Here is a 15,086-nt window from a genome sequence, read left to right as displayed (position 1 = left end):
AATCCCCACCACCAAAAACTTTGTCAAAAATTAGAATCTATCTGTCCATCAACTGTAGGGATATACAAAATATCTTAGGTCCATACATCACTTAGTCTAGACAGTTCAACAGTAAGAATAAAGGAGCTACTCACTCATGCTACAATATGGATAAGCTTCAGAAACATGAAGTGAAAAAACATCCAGACTCATGAAACCATATTATCTGTGATTCCATTTGTGTATGGTGTCCAGTGAAAGCAGCGGAGCTGTAGAGGCAGAAAAGTAGATTAGTATTCACCTGGGAATGAGTGGCAGCCCGCGGTGGGGGAGTGGGGCAAACCCCAGGATTAAACGTATGTGAGCATAAGAGATCTTACTAGGTGATGAACATGTTCCAAAACTGACTTATTGTAATGGTTGCAAAACTTGGTAAATATACTACAGTTCATTGAATTATATATTTGAAATCAACTTTATGAAATGTAAAATACACCCCAATAAAGCTGTTTGGAAAAGGCTTTTTATAAAGAACTGTAGTACTTCCTAAGAATATTTATCTATTAGATATCTACTACTCCCCAGCCCATAGTAAGACAACTCAGTTGAAAAAAGAGCTACTGTTTTAGTGGAAGCAGAGAATGGATATTGTGGATCTAACTTTGACTCTGTCACTAACTCTATAATAATCTTAGACAAGGCTGTAAGCCAGTCACTGAAACTTTTGGGGCTTTAGTTTCTCCATCTGTACATGAAGAACATCTCTGTGTCTCAGTTTCCTCAGCTTTAAATGAAGAGGAAATTACAAATAAATGTTCTCTAGAATTTCTGTACATATGACAGTCTCAGCCTACCATTTCTGTTACCTGCGAATCCCACACTGTTTATCTCCCTTCCCAATACTCTTTTCAAGACCCCTTTATATAGCCCAGCATATTGATCATCTCACTAACTCTTGGTCACCAAAGCTTTCTTGACCTTAATACATAGGGCTTTTAGGTACACTGTTCCCAAAATGTCTGCCTGAAAGTTCCCTGCTCAACTGATTGGCATATCATTCATGAATCTCCCAGAGGCTACATTCTCATCGTATGTAACTCTCTTATGGAAGGTCTCCCACACATCCCAGTACACTTTGCCTTCCGGCGGTACATGAACGAAACAATGGCCTATACAATGGGAATCATCCTCCACGTTGACACAGGATGAGAACCTGGCCCATTGTTTTCTCGGCTGCGCTGTGCACTTTGGAGCTCCATAAAGATTTTGGCTTGTCCACCTCCACGGATTCCTAAGTAACAAACAATTAAGCAATCTGGCCTCCTTCCCACTTCTCATTTTAATGTGTAGGATATTTGTCAACTTGCCCAGAGTTACTGTAGGCATTTTGGGCTATTCATCTGAATGTGTGCAATAGATAACAAATAAAAACATAATTAGGAGGAGAACTGAGTTAAGACTCAATTTTTATTTTAATTTTGTGGGGAGCATGGGGGGGGACTACTATTTGAGAGTTGCAAAAGTTATTTCTTGTCTGTTTTCCTGTTTTAGTCTTCTCCTTCCCTTTGTGTTTCAATAAAAAAATATTTCTAAATGCTTCAAATGGAGAGTTTATTAAAATAGAGTTCATGTTTGAAAATATAAAAACATAACCTCTTCCTAGGACTCGGTGTCCCTTTTGCAGAAAAACAGCCCTGGAGTATGAAGAGCAAGCTGGATGGTTGGAATGTGGTTTAATTAGTCCACGAACCTGTCCAGGATCTTAGACTCTCTTCCCAAAGCTAGGCTGACATACAACATAACTTTGGAAGAACCAAAGTTTGTATTCTAACTACCCCACATCATTTCAGAATAACCACTTGTGAAAAACTGAAATTCTCTTATAATGGAAATTTTTAAGTAAAACTGAAGCATCCATTATATAACTTGGGGGTTGGCTGGTGGTTGTGAATATGCAGTAAAAAGAAAAAAGATTCAAAATCTGAAAAACCAGGGGCATAGGTCTTGCTTATAACTGTCATAGGCAAAAAAGAGTGAAGGTTAAATAACATTCTTTAAAAGTAACTGGAAAAAGAGGAAACATTATCAGCAGCCAGGCCCTGGAGCCTGCTGGACCTCGCCACCCATTTACATAAGAAATAGACAAATGGTGGGAAAATTAATTTTATGTAGTTTGATCTAACTGGAAAGCAGCAGCTGCTTCCCTGGCCTGGCTGCCAGTAATGAAACTTAGGTATGTGTCTTATGATGTGAGCATTCAATGAATGGAGGAAACAGAGAGGCCTAACCAAGAAAGTTTGGTATTGAAGATATCCATGAATGAAAGAGATCAAGTTAAACCTTTAGTCTTTCTTCCCCTAGGAACTGTATTGAGTCAGTTATCAATGAAGAATGCCCCACCTTCTGGACTTGTCCAGTTGTTTTCTTTTGGTATCATTTAGCTTACTTCTCTATCCCCTGTGGTTCTTTATATGTAGGGATCAATGGATTCAAGTTAAACCTTTTGGTTTCAGTACACAATTGAAACTGTGTACTTGCTATGTCTATCGCCTCACAAGACACACAGTCTATGACTGACCATTAGCAATGCTAAATGTAAAACGATGATGGTCTCATCTCTGTCAGATGGCTACCTTTTTCTCCTTGCAACCAGAAAGCAATCTGCACACTGCTACATTGGCATTCTTAGGGTATTTAGTTTTTTTAATGATTCACCTTAAAGCTTTAATAAACTTGATCATCTTTTCCTGATTCCATACTTTGAATTTATGAAATGAAATGTTCCTGATTCTATCATTCCTGTATTGATCAGCTGGCATTTCTCTACACAAGAGAGCTTTCCTTCAGTAATTAAAACGGTGTGACTTCCCTGAAATACACAGTTGACCCAGTTGTGAAGAGTAGAGAGCATGAGAATCAGTGGCCAGTACTACAGTATATGGCATGCATGTAGTTGACCCCAGAGCAGGACTTCAGTGGCAGTAATCATCATTTATACTTCTCTCAGTCACCTACTTGTAGCAGAGTGATTTGTTCTTATCTTATTCCTCATTTCTAAAAAGTAGGGAAAGGGTTTGAGAACTGAAGCTCGGTCTTACTCTTTGTTCTAGTCCTACTTATGTGATATTAAATGCTTTGCTTCGTGACTAATTGTCCATTATCTAATCATAAACTGGCCTTATTTGCTTCCAAGCATGTTTCCTTTCAAACTCACAGAGTTTTTATGAAGTCTAAGCAAGATTTTATATCTTAGGACATTTAGCACAGTACCTAACAGAGTAGCTGCTTGATAAATATGGAATCCAAATCTTAAAGCTAGTTTTTTTGTATTTTTTTTTCAGTCTACTTGTTTTCACCAATGTGATGAAAGATCTATTCCACAGCCAGGCACAATAGCTCACACCTGTAATCCCAGTGACTCAGGAGGCTGAGGCAGAAGGATCAGGAGTTTGAGGCCAGCCTTGACAATGTAGTGAAACGCTATCTTAAAATAATTTTTTTAGAACAAAAAGCTCAGAGGTGTGAGTGCTTGCCTAGCATGTGTGAGACCCTGAGTTCAATTCCCAGCATCACACACATACACAAAAAAATTTCTATAAATTTGAATGTACAGTCCTAGATTGGGACAGAATTTATAGTGTTGTATCTAATGAAGACCAAAGAGTCAAACTTAGATTATTGACCTAATATACTATTAACTGATTGATGAACCTTAATTGAAAAGTAGATGTAAAAAATATACTATATACTGCTTATTGTTGAAATGTCATTAAAATTCAGTTCATTACACATTGATTCAGGTTCTGTCCATGCTCTATGTGTACAGTTTTTTTTTTCCGGAACATTTTTTATGTGGCTTCCTTTAACATAAGAGCAGTAAGATTGTTGCTTGGTAACTGTTCTTATTATTTATTAATCAAATGTCCTGTATAAGATTTAAGGTTTGGATTATAAGAATTTGTAAGTGTAATTTGAGCACCTGCTCTGTTCCAGGCCCTGATTTATTTAAATCATCTCTAATTCTCATAGCTCCTCTATCAGATGAGTAAACAGAGGCTTAGAAAGATAAAGTGGCTGCCTCAAAGTGAAAATATTTTGTTTGTTTCTCTCTTTTGGTACTATGGATTGAACCCAGGAGTGCTTTACCACTGAACTGCATCACTAGTCTTTATTTTTCATTTCATTATATTTTGAGATGGGAATCTTACTGAGCTGCTGAGGGCCTCACTAAGTTGCTGAGGCTGGCCTTGAACTTGTGATCCTCCTGCCTCAGCCTCCCAAGTTACTGGGATTATAGGTGTGCATCAGTGTGCCTAGCCAAGTAAAAAGATTTTTAAGTGGTAGAGCTCCAATTCAACCCCAGGCCTAGCTATATTAAACCAACTGAAGACAAATAAGAAAGCTCTCCAGGCACCAGGTTCTGTATGGATTTTTTTCTGTTTTGAAATTATGGGGATGGAACCCAGGGCCTAGAACATGCGAAGCCAGTGCTCTACCACTGAGCTACAGCCCCAGGTTCCATATTGAAACCCTCTTCAATAATTGCTATTATTTTCTTTTATACTTTGAATGACCACCTAGCAATGTTTTGAGTTTCAAATAATATAAAATACCATTCAGCTCTAAGGTACATTTTTTGTTTAGAGTGATATTACTGAAAAGTGAATGCTTTCACATGGTAATCTTGATTATTTTTATAAAAGCAAGGAACTGTCATTAGGGGAAAAAAATGCTGTTGGTACCAGAAGAACCCCAGAATACTGGGGTGACTCATGCAGAATCTATGAATGAGGGCATTTGTCAGCAAAATGAATTTCTGAGTTGCTGTTCAAATAATATTAAATTTTAATTACCATGACACTATTGAGTGCTTACTTTGTATCCAGACTCTGTAATGAACTATGGCATTTTCATGGGTCATTTATCCATATTACCTGAATCATATCACAGCAGAATGCTTTCATGCTGATAGGCTTCTAACATGATAGTTGGCATTAAGGATAATGGATCTGAACACTTATTTGAACAGTGTGGAGCTTTGAACTGGGAATCAGGAAACCTGACTTGCAGTTCAAACTCTGCTACTAATTATCTCAGTAATGTCTCAGGCAAATCGTTTCATTCCTTTGGAATTCATTTTCCATATATGAAAAATTAAGAATTTGATCATATTAATCTCCTTGGTACTCTTTGTGAGTCATGTGATTTCAGTAGCCTCGTATTTTGTTTAATACAATCATACTATTGGTTAATTGCTTCTATTTTTTGATACTGTGTATTGAACCTAGGGGTGCTCTACCACTGAGCTACATCCCCAACCATTTCTATTTTGAGACAGGGTCTTGCTCAGTTGCTGAGGCTGGCCTGCAACTTACAATCCTCCTGCCTCAGCCTCCCAAGTGACTGGGATCACAGGCTTGTGCCACCACACCTGACTGTAAACAAAACTTGCCACTCCCTGTCTCCTAGTTTGCTATGGTATCTGTGGATTCCCAGTATGGTTCACTCATGAGAGGGTGTTACTCAAGAAATCTCCATGTGAATAATCTTGAAAATTTAATGGATAAAATCTAAAATCTGACAAAGATGCGTGCTTTAGAGGTTTAGGATTTCCCACAGCATGTGTATACGTCAGTTGATAACATGGTTCATGGTATTTTATCATGCTAGAAACCCAATTACTGGAGAATTTCAGATGTTACTTGCAAAGACAAGCAACATAGCTCAGGTAGTATGTCTTTGGTTCAAAGGTGCAATAATTTGAAAAGCGTTCAGTTGATCCCTAGAAAGTGGTTAGACAGGTTAGGCTTTTTCAGGTATTACAAAAGTTAACTTTTGAAGGAAAGAAGAAGAAGAAAGTTTTTCAGTTGGTTTTTCTTTTCAAGACTTCATTTACTATTGGACATTGTTTTTCCATGTGAAAGTGACTTTTATGCTGTCACATTATTAGGTATGAAAAGGTGTAGTCACTCAGCATTGGAACTGAATAAGAATGCAATATATAGCATTTCCATTAAACTGTAAATAAACTAACTACCAGCATTATTAAATATCTTAACATTAGAATCCAAAGAAACCAGGCAGAGTAGCAAACACCTGTAATCCCGGCTACATGGGAAGCTGAGGCAAGAGGATCACAAGTTGGAGACCAGCTTCAGCAGTTTAGTGAGACCCTGTCTCAAAATATAAAATAGAAAAAGACAAATAAAAAAATAATTACAAAAAAAAAAAGGACTGATGATATACTTTGGTGATAGAGTGCCCTTGGGTTCAATCTCAGTACCATAAAACAACCACAAAGAGACCTGAAGGATTTTGCTATTTTACAGAGAGGCCTTCTTATTCTAGAGATGAGAGATATGGATCCCAAGAGTTGAGGATTTGTGACTGAGCCCAGATAAGAACCTAAAATCTAAGCTTTCGGGCTCAGTGTCAGTGTTCTTTTCCACTGCTTCAGTGTTAAAACCTTTAAAATAGTATATGTACATTGACTGGAGTGTAGGCTTCAAGTTAGCATCACTTCATTGTTTTTATTTAAATCAAAATAATATAGTTTTTTAATATATTAATCATTCTTTTAAAAAAAACTCAATAAAATTACAGTTTTGTTTTGTTTTGTTGTACTGGGGATTGAACCCAGGGGTGGTTTATCACTGAACTACATTATTTATTTAGCTTGCCGAGGCTGGCCTCCAACTTTCAATTCTCCTGCCTCAACCTCCCAAGTCACCGGGATTATAGGTATGCACCACCATACCTGGCAAAATTACAATTTTTGACAAAAGAATAATGGATTCTGCCTCTCAAAAACAATGAGACAAATGTATTCAGATTTCTCCTCTGTCAATGAGAGTACATGGCTGCGATGGCTGGGTGGAATCTGCATCTAGAATGCAGGATTATTTGATCTTCTCAACGGCATGTGTCCCCTTGGCACATCAGTCCTCCTATGCTGTCTCCTTTGTGACTGGGAAGAAACCCTGAGCTGATGCAACCACCACTTGGAGATAAAGTTCGAAGCCAACTTCACTTGTGCTCGGAGGAGGCAGCTCTCCCGGGTGAGGGTAGAAGGTGGTTTAGGGTGACACGCTGATGGTTGCTTTGGGGCTTCGTGGACAAAATGAAGTCTTGTTGGAACAAGAAGAAAATTGATGCTGTTATCAGTTTACGAGGTCTCTGAGCTCCTCCTTGCAGGATGCATGTGACACAAATGTGGCAAGTAGCTCTTCTTTTGTCATTCTTATGGTAGACAAAACCAGTGAACAAGTATTTTAGTACCAACTAGGGGTACTGTGCTAGGCTCTGAGGCTACAAAGAGGTATAAGCAGTCAGGGAGTTCCTGGACTTTTAGGAACTGGCATCAATATTAGTAGCACTTATAATATTCAGTGAAGCAATTTTTTCAATGAAGTTATGGCCAAGGAAAAAAAACTACATATACTATTCTATACCAACACTAGCATAGCCTATTTTACTCAAAAGAAAACCAATCAAAACAAGTTTGGAAATCGAAATTCAATCTAGAGGATAATAAATTCCAAGCCAGAAAGGCAAGATTTTCATTAACTTTTAAGACTAATGTAATGTAAAATATATTTAATATTCTGAACTGGGCATGGTGGTGCACTCCTGTAACCCCGGCGACTGGGAGGGCTGAGTCAGAAAGATGGCAAGTTCAAGGCCAGCCTTGTTGACTTAGTGAGACCCTAAGCAACTTAGCAAGATCCTGTCTCAAAATAAAAATAAGAAGGGCTGGGGATATAATCTCAGAGGTAAAGAGCCTATGGGTTCAGTTCCCAGTACCAAAAACAAAAACAAACAAACAAACAAAACCCTGCATGATAGGAAGATTATATATAAATCATTCTAACACTGAGTAATGCTAAAATAATTTCATAGAGATATAATACTGCGATTTTAACTACAGGTGTTTAGGTCTTACATTTTCTTATTGAACCATCCATAATTTTTATTAATCCAGTCACGTTTTCCAAATGTGCTAAGATGTGGGAAGTTTTTTTAGTTGAGTAACATTCAGGTTCTTTTGGCCAAGGGCAGGTTCCATAAAGTAACATCAAGCACTAAATATTGAAGAGTAGCCTTCTCAAGTACCAACTGTTCGGTTTTTTGCAAGTATCACAAACTGTCATTAAATAGGCTTTCCCTTTTCCTCCTTCTATTATCATTCCTGGTTCTCATTCTTTCTCCTGCTGAGGCTGCAGTATTGTACCCACAAACTTCCCTAACCTAGTGACTCCAGGGTCCCAGGAGAGATGCCCTGCCCCTCCTCTTCACTTCACAGAGCCCTACATTCCTCAACAGGAGTCAAGTTCATTCTGTGTACATCACATGAGAAAGCTGTTCTTTGACTCTCACCCTTACTCTGTAAAGTGACCAAGGATGACCCTTAAAAGGGCCTCCCCACAAGAGGTACACCAAGCGGCTCCTCTATTGAGATGCAAGGTGCTCTTCACCCATTGGCATACAGAGCACCCTAGGCAAGGTCTGAAGCACCAAGAACTTAATTGTGGTGTAATTCACCCTATGCTCTTTTGCCTTTCTCAGTATATTCTTCTGATTTTGACATTGTACAGAGTAGGACTCTGGGGAATGTTAAGACCTGGAAGGAGAGGGACATGCATGTGCATGTCAGAACCCTCATGAATTTTCTTGTGATCACGTACCATCCACTGATAGTAATGGCCTTATTGAAGCAAATGTATTATTTCTGATATCAGTGCTTGTCAACTGACCTTCAAAGTTAACTAAACTAAAAAAGATAGTTCCTTTAGGGCTGGTGGGATAATTTTGGTAAATGCAATTGCATCTGAACGATTGAGAAGAACCTTGGCCTCTTGGTGTATTTATCTGCAGTGCCTAAAATGATACCTGGCATGTAGTAGGTATTTGGTGAATATTGGATGAATGAGCAGAATGATGATGAGATGTAAAATAAAATTAATGCCTTAACTATCTATGGACAGAACAGATGCATAAAATGATAAAATATGTAACATGCTCAGTTCATTTTCATCCATTTTAATGTCCATGTGAGCAAGTTATTTCTGAAGTGACCTACCAGTACAGTGTGATAGAGCAAAAGTTTGTCAATAACGTAAAATATGGTTAAACAGTCCATATTGTACATATAGCTCTTGTTATTAGTACCTTGTCTGATGTGATGCCTGGTTTGTGTGCACTATCAAGAGGGTAAACAGTATTTATTGAACCTGCTCTATGCCAGGCTCTATGTTGATCAAAATTGTCAATTTTGTATATCAACTACTTTTGCACTCCATAAAATAAGAACATATCCATCTGGCTCGTCCTGTTCCTAGCCCCTAGCTCAAGTCTTGCCACTATTGTCTATAAATGCTGAACACATAAATGGATGAAATACAGTAAATAAGAGAGATGTTTTGCTTTCAGTGAGTAACAGGCTAGCCCAGAAAAATAAGGAATGACAGAGTATGACCAGGATGTTAGCAGATCTGGGTATTAGGGAATAATTAACTATTAGGAATAATTTTATGGTTGAGTAACTGAAGCACAAAACTGCTAGAGACTTAGAAGGAAGGCTTGCCTTCCCAGTAAATCAGCAAGTTGATTGACATCTGAGAAAAAAAGAAAGAATAGAAATAACAGGAAGCAGAGTGTCCAAAAATTAATCCCCTAGAGAATGTTTGGAAAGACTGGATCTGTGTATTGCCCAAATAATAACAAAGACCACAATACACCTTGAGAACCAGGTAATACTCTTGACCTGAGAAACAAAGATGCCCACAGAGCATTATGTGGCACAAGTAAGCTACATCAACTTCCAGGGGTGTGGGAACAAGAGGATGTTAGGCATTGAGGGGCTCCCCACCCACTTCCCCATCATAGCCATTGGCATTGAAAAAGGAATAACACTTTTTTTTTTCTTGGTACCAGGGATTGAACCCAGGGGTGCCTTAATCACTGAGCCACATCTCCAGCCCTTTTTAATACTTTATGTAGAAACAGGGTCTCGCTGAGTTGCTGAGGCTGGCTTTGAACTCCTAAGCCTCCTGCCTCAGCCTCCCTACCTACTGGGATGATGGGCATGCCCAAACACAGGCACTCTTTAGTGTCCCTTGAGGGAGTTAACAAATTTTCCCCTTAAGTCACCTCTTATTCCATCCTTGTTGTGCCTGATTTATTAAAAGAGATGATGTAGACCTTGTCAGAGTAGAAGACAGTGAAGGTCGATAGTAGACTGGCCTGGGCACTGGAGTCCTGCATACCTAGATTCTAGCTCCAGTGCTGTCCCCACTTGGCTATTTAACCTGGAGAATGTACTTTTCATTCAGGGCCTTGTTTTTCATTAACATTCACTCTTTAATAGTGTCCTTCTGCCAATATTGTCATCATCCATACCCGACACAATTTTCAGAATATTTTAATAAACTCTTCCTTTTTTTCTTTTGGTGCTGGGGACCAAACTCACAGTCTTGTGCATGCATAGCATACCATATACCTCTGAACTTATACTCCCAGCCCCAATCACTTTTTAAAAGTTGAAGAGCTAGGCATGGTATCACGTACCCATAATCTCAGCAACTCAGGAGGCTAAGGCAGGAGGATCAAAAATTTGAGGCCAGCCTTGGCAATTTAGCAAAATCCCATCTCAAAATAAAAAGGACTGGGAATGCACCTCAATGGTAGGGCACCCAGGGTTCAACTCCTAGTATTCAAAAAAATAAAAAGTCAGAGACTTTGGAAACTGGGGACAGAAATGAGGTGATATAGGTAATGGAGTGAAATTAGACTGACATTTGCTTTTCCGTCTCAAATATGTCTTGGGACATTGAATAGTAGTATCTATAGGCAAATGAGATTTCAGTTTTTGTTCTGTTCTATTAAAAAGGAGAAGTGTATTCTTGGCCTTCATAAATGATTTTGACCTATCATAAATTCCACCAAGATTCTTGGATTATATCACATCTGTAAGAATTATGCCTTGTATCTGGATTGCTTTGATATATAATTAAATTTCCAAACACTGAGAGGGAAGGAGAAACTCTTACTGAGAATTCAAAGTGAATGTAGATGAAACTAATCCTCCACAGTGATAATTACCACCATCATTAGGACTGTCAAGAAACTTGCTTTAACTTGAATTACATTAGTAAAGGGGTTTTAGGCTTAAAATAATGATGTAATTGCCCAAGTCTCCACTTCATTCTGTGCTGTTCCAGACCTGGTAAGCATTTTCCCATTGAGCTATTGCTCCATGATTGACAGGGAAACTTATACTAGTCCCCTTGAAGAATAAGTAGTTACTCAACATAGATTAACCAGATATATGGTTATTCCACTTGGGGAATATCAGGATGAGTATAATTCAGAGAATTATTCCCATCTGATACGCTGCCCTCTGTGGGGGCATCTTTTAAAATCCACAGCTCACTGCAGTTCCATTAGGCTGTCTATGTGACAAGACCTGCTCCCACATTAGCAGTTTGGCACAGTTAATGTTCATCCTTGCCAAAAAGGGCAAAGGCCTTGAGCAAGAAGCCAGCTTTTTCCTGATTACAAAACTGACCACAGTTCCTCGCCAACTTAACAGGGTCAGTCTTTTTTTTTTTTTTCTGGTAATGCCTTATTCTTTTCAGAAAGAACCCCATTTTTTCATTATGACTTAGCATTTATCATTTAACCATTGACTGTTGAAACATTAGTACAGTTGCTGTGGATGGATAAACTTTAACTTTTAAAAAAGCAATCTCTAACATATAAAATCAAAACCATATCAGACCCTCATTCTCTCAACTGTTTATAGTTTTATAGAATTTGGATGGTAGTTGCTATCACATTGGATTTTTGTAAAATAGTTGAATAAATACCTCAGAAATTAACTCTTTGGTAGCATGCTGGTAGCAAAATTTAAGATATGAGCTGGGCATGGTGATACAAGCCTGTAATTCTAGCAACTCAGGATGAGTAAGGAGGATGGCAAGTTGGAGGTCAGCCTCAGCAATTTAGTGAGGCCCTAGCCCTGTCTCTAAATTAAAAAAAAAAAAAAAAAGAACAACTCCAAAAACAGAGCTGAAGCTAATGTCATTTGGGGGAAAAAAAGATACACACACACACACCTATAAATACATGTTTGAGTTCCAAAGATTTCTTCACATAATTGAGATTCAACCAGAGATGGACACCTAAGAGAAACTATACAAATAAGTTTGTCTGCTATTTCATAATCCAGAGATTTGAAATTTTCCAATTAAGAAGCAATAGAGGGCTGGGGATATAGCTCAGTTGGTAGAGTGTTTGCCTCGCAAACACAAGGCCCTGGGTTCAATCCCCAGCACTGCAAAAAAAAAAAAAAAAAAAAAAGAGAGAGAGAGAGGAAGCAGCAATAGAAGTGTATTTTATTGCAGTTTTAAAAGTTGATCAAATACTGAATGATCTCTGCTCTGATAATCCCAAATACTGTATAGTTCATGCCCCTCGCAAGACACTGAATGTGTGGGTCACTGGCGAGACAGTGTGGCAATGTTTTCCTTGTAATGTACCAAGTCTTGCCAAAGCAGCAAACATTATGACACAACATTTTGTCACAGCTGGCTCTCTCACAGGATGGTGCCAGCCAGTTCAGGCCCAGTCCTTTCTGTTTATTCCCACCTCTCCCAAATATTTGGAAACTAATGTCTTGACTCGGTGGTATTCGCACAGTTCTATGATCACAAGTCTTTTTCCTTTAATGGATTGATCTTTTGCAAGAAAAAGACAAAACATCAGTGTGAATGATAGCACATCCCTATTCCACGCAGTTATGGGTGAAACTCTGGGAGATTCTCCTGTTGACCCAGAGGGTAATTCCTTCACCGATACACTGTCCGCAAGCACTTCACAAGGTAAAGTTGATCCCAGATGCGGTAGCTGGGGGTGTTTTGGGTACTTATGTAAGGACAAAATTGCATGTGTAGTCTGTTTTCTACTTTATTTTATTCTGATATTAGCATTGTATTCTCTGGTATTTTAATGCTGTTTGCTACTATAATGTTCACTTATGACACCTAGCCTAGTCTGTATTTCATATCTGTGTGTGGCTCTTAATTCCTGGATTTTATGCATTAAAGGTATATTTATATCCCAAACAATCCTATTCATTTTTATTTCCTGAATTTGCATGTGTTTCCTACTCAGCTTATTAGAATACTGGAAGGGTCACTCTTTGCCCTCTTCATCTTGTATGTCAGATGTGTCTCACAGCAGTTTTTGGTCCCTCTTAGGGCATTTTTATCCCTCTTAATGTACTTTCAGCACTTTCCAGTTCTACTCTGAAACCTAGGTATTTGTATGTACATTTTTTCTCTCCTAAAGAATTGCAAGTTCCCAGAGTGTAGAAACAAGTTATATTCTGTTTTGAATTTCTTAGGATACTTCCTAGCATAGTGCCTAATGCATTGGAGAAAAAGATAGATTGAAGCTTGTCTCTTTTAAGCATCTCATTTTACACATCAAGAAAATGAGACCCCTAAAAGGTTAAATGCATACTAAATAAATGTTTTGCTATTACTTCTATTCCGTTTTGTCTGATTCAAACACAAATGTAGTTTATCGACATTTCTTTCTTGGCCATAGCAAAATGTTGTTCTTCATTTATACAGCTCCTTCTACTGGAGTTTCTCAGCACAGCTTCTTTTGATTTGCATTGTTTCAATATTTCAATTTGTTTCCTCTTTCTGTTCTCATAGAGTGCGGTGAAAATAGTATTAACTAGGGAGATTGGTGTTTTACAATACGAGTGCTAAAGCATTCAAATTAAGTCACTTAGTTGTTGAAATGGATGACTTCTTAACTTTGTGATTTTTCGAGAAGCCTGAAGTTTAAACATATGAGTCACAATTTTTAAAAAAGCATGGAGCTTTTTAAGAATTGAGAAAAAATGTTTCCTGAAATAGTATTTTATTTCGTTACAAGTTTGTGTGTATGGTGCTGGAGGTAGAACTCAGGGTCCCCCATGCTGGACGAGTGCTCTACCAGTGACTATCCCCCCCAGCCCACTCATGTGATTCAAAGTACATTTGTATTATCTGAGCATCTTAAATAAGAGTTTAGTTCCATTACATTCTGTAAAATAATTTCTTCTATTTTTCTGTGAACCATAAAAATTATTGCTGTCTTTCTTTAGTTATTAATTTTAGCCTGCCTGAGGGCAGAATGTCCTGAATCTGTTATGAAATAACAGTTCTGAGTCAAAATTTGATAGTTTTGTCTTTTTGGAAAGAATGTGTTTAGAATGCAGCACAATAAATATATTAGCTTAACCGGGGGGCAAGTTCTGTTTATGGCAAGGGGTGATGTGATTCTTGCTAGTTTTCATTCTATGCTAATCTCTGTTTTTATGCCCTGAGCATAATTTTTTTGAGTCTCAAATCCCTCCAAAAGAATAATCCAGCTTTTTTCTTCTTAATCAATATGGTGCAAAATAGAATTATTTGTCAGGCACTGTGGGAGACCCCTGAGGTCCCAACTACTCAGGATGGTGAGGTGGAAGGATACCTTTAGCCCAGGAGTTTGGGAACAGCCTGAGGAACACAGGGAGACAGCCCCACTTCCCTCCAAAACAAAGCTAAACAAGTATTACCTAAATAAGACATTTTATATCAGTAATTTAACTCTTGTCTTACATGATTTCTGACTACTACTTATTCAAAGGTATTTTTCTGTTAAAAATCTGAGTTCCTGTGTTTGTTACTTCTGTTGTGTTTTCCAAATGATCACCAAATAGTCCACTCCTGCCAAAATGGATAAACTTGAAAATAAATTAGGTATATTTTCATTAGTTACCTGAGGCCAGCGTCAGTGAAACCATGGATGTTGCATGTTTGACCTGGGTAGAGTTAAGAGCTCCTACTTCCTCACCATTGAGCAAAGTGGAATTGTGGATTGCAGAGAGTTGGGTTCTCTACTGAAGAAGAAGTGAATGACCCAGAGGTCTAGTTATATTGGTCATGTCCACAAAATCAAAATGTCCACAATGCTCAGAGAGGACTGCCACAATTTTTCCTAGGCTCCCTTCTTACTGTGGCCTCTTTATGTTACTCTCCTTTCTTTGTTCATCAAGAGCTCTGTGA

General features: G+C 38.2%; 1 protein-coding gene across 13 annotated transcripts in view; it reads left to right on the top strand.

The window, feature by feature from the left end:
- PPARG (peroxisome proliferator activated receptor gamma) overlaps positions 1 to 15,086 on the top strand; it is a 138,792-nt gene that overhangs the window by 51,606 nt on the left and 72,100 nt on the right. Inside the window, exon 1 of one of the 13 annotated variants that reach the window (XM_079122292.1) lies at positions 12,369 to 12,860. The exons of the other annotated variants lie outside the window; for them this stretch is intronic. Coding sequence (XP_078978418.1) covers positions 12,779 to 12,860 — 82 coding nt within the window. The 5' untranslated portion in view covers positions 12,369 to 12,778. Of the gene's footprint in view, positions 1 to 12,368; positions 12,861 to 15,086 lie in introns of those variants that run through there. 13 annotated transcript variants of the gene reach the window in all.

This window comes from Sciurus vulgaris (genome assembly GCF_902686455.1).
Source record: "Sciurus vulgaris genome assembly, chromosome: 19".
In the NCBI taxonomy this organism is placed as follows: Eukaryota; Metazoa; Chordata; class Mammalia; order Rodentia; family Sciuridae; genus Sciurus; species Sciurus vulgaris.
Note: the sequence above shows the minus strand (reverse complement) of the source record. Positions and strands in the feature narration are given on the sequence as shown.